General features: G+C 55.8%; 1 protein-coding gene across 1 annotated transcript in view; it reads right to left on the minus strand.

The window, feature by feature from the left end:
- The window catches only part of GPN2 (GPN-loop GTPase 2), a 4,574-nt gene extending 2,620 nt beyond the window's left edge, over positions 1-1,954 (minus strand). Inside the window, exon 1 of the mRNA XM_009334664.1 lies at positions 1,439-1,954. Coding sequence (XP_009332939.1) covers positions 1,439-1,855 — 417 coding nt within the window. The 5' untranslated portion in view covers positions 1,856-1,954. The remainder of the gene's footprint in view (positions 1-1,438) is intronic.
- Between the last annotated feature and the right edge of the window lie 89 nt (positions 1,955-2,043).

Genomic DNA, 2,043 nt, shown 5'->3' on the forward strand with positions numbered 1-2,043 from the left:
TAGGGAAAGTTACCGCCCGCCTTCCGGCTCCTGCATCTAAAACACCCTCACCTACGAGCGCACACATATACACAGAAGTACGTATCGCCACATTCACACCCACGGACCACCCGGGGGGTTCAGGACCCAGGGTGCTGGTGCACAGAAAGGGCTGTGGGGAGGCTTATAGGGGTGCTGAGCTCCACCAGCACTACCGAAAGACACTTAAGACCTGCAAGCACTCTCCCTTTTCTCAGGGCTGCTTTCTTTGCAGGTGGAGTTTCCACGCTTGTCTGAACCCTGCGGGTTTTTGGGGGGTGGGAGCTGGGGTTAACTCTCCTTCGGAACGACACGACTGCCTCCAGATTTCCACCTTCCCCACAGGAAAGCTCAGGCACAGCGTACACGCAGGCCGGGTAACTGTAGCACACCACGCTCTGCTGGGAGAGCCAATTGTCGTGTGGTTTGAAATAATAATTAATAATTAAATTAATGAGCAGTTTGATTCCCTGTGTTTCGTGCAGCTGTAATAATGTGGTCCGGGACCTCTGTTAAGTGACTGCCTGTTACACAATGTTACTCAAAGCCAGGGCTCGACAGCTGAGTGCGGTTGAGTCACAGCTATGCTTCTGCAGCAAAAAAAAGCCGGTTTAAAGCTCACGGGCAGGTGTAAGCACTGGGGTGAGCATCAAAACGGCCGTGTAACTACCTTTTTTTTTTTTAGTAACTACAATTTCACGTAGTTTTATTTGAATAAAAATAATTTCTAATGCGCAGATGCCCAGTGACGTTCTCAAGCAAATGAACTTGCCCTTCCTGCTCAGACCATACAGGGTTTGCACATTCATGGTTTGGCCCAAATGCAAACCAAATGCAACGTAAGCAAGTTAGCTCGGTTATGGGATGCTTCTCACCTGCATTTCCTCATTTGCATCTTCCATTGTGCAAGAAAGCACAGAGCACGTACCACAACGTGCAGAGCGATTCGGCTTGGCTGCAGGAGTGCCAGGTAGGGCCTGAGACGCCGCCTGAACTCCTCACGCCGCAGGGCCAAAGGGTGCCCGCTCGCCCAGCGCACACATCTACCTACCCACTCCGAAATACAGCGCCCACCCGGATAAAACACACCGGGTCTGCGGAGAGGACCCCGGAGCACAGCGAGAGCGCGTGAGGAAGGAATCCATGTCTGCGTTCATGATAATCCCACTGCACTAAATGCCCTGAACAAGCCAATCCCTCCGAGCACAAAATGGGGCAAAATTTCTCTCCTTCCCTGATAAAGCTGTTTCACGTGAACGGCTTTCACCTGTTTCGCAGCCAAACAGGTCAGTGAAGAAAACAGCCGTGGGTACCCACGAGCAAAAGCTCTGACCGCGCGGCGTACAGCTGCCAGCCCCTTGCACACGCAGGCGGGGGTGCCAGGCGCCGACCCCAGCTCCCTGCGGAGCCCCAAACCTACCCTGAAATTCCACTTGGCCAACCGCGCGAAGACGTTCTTCAGGGCGTCGTGGTGGGTGTAGAGCTCCACCTGCCCTGGGCAGTCAAACAAGTAGTAGTGACCCCGGAACGCAGCCAGCTTCTCCTGCAGCCAGTCGAAGTTGGCCTCCAGGTACTCCATGCAGTAGATCAACCCCCCGTTGGGCCCCAGCTTCAGGTTCTCCATCACGTCGGGCAGGGTGACGAGCTCGGCGACGTCCACGGCACACTGGTAGGGCATCGCCTCGTTGGCGGGGTCCAGGTTCACCACCGTCACCTTGCGCCCAATCCTGCCCATGAACTCCTGCATGCCGTGGCAGTAGGTCGTCTTCCCGGAGCCCGGAGGCCCGATTACCACCTGGCCGAAGGCCAGCGAGCTCCCCTTGCCGCCCTCAGACATGTCGGCTCATTTCCTTCTCCTTCTGGTGACCGAGAAAGGAAAAGCTCCCGTTTACAATTTTATTTGCGTTTATACGAGTGCGACCCGCTGGAATTCACAGCCGGGGGAGTGGGTGGAGAGGAAGGGAAAGCGCCGTTGTGTAGCTGCTGCCTCCCGTCACCCCTTGCACCCCTGAGCCCCGCGCCCGG

Source organism: Pygoscelis adeliae, unplaced genomic scaffold, assembly GCF_000699105.1.
Source record: "Pygoscelis adeliae isolate BGI_AS28 unplaced genomic scaffold, ASM69910v1 Scaffold422, whole genome shotgun sequence".
Classification (NCBI taxonomy): domain Eukaryota; kingdom Metazoa; phylum Chordata; class Aves; order Sphenisciformes; family Spheniscidae; genus Pygoscelis; species Pygoscelis adeliae.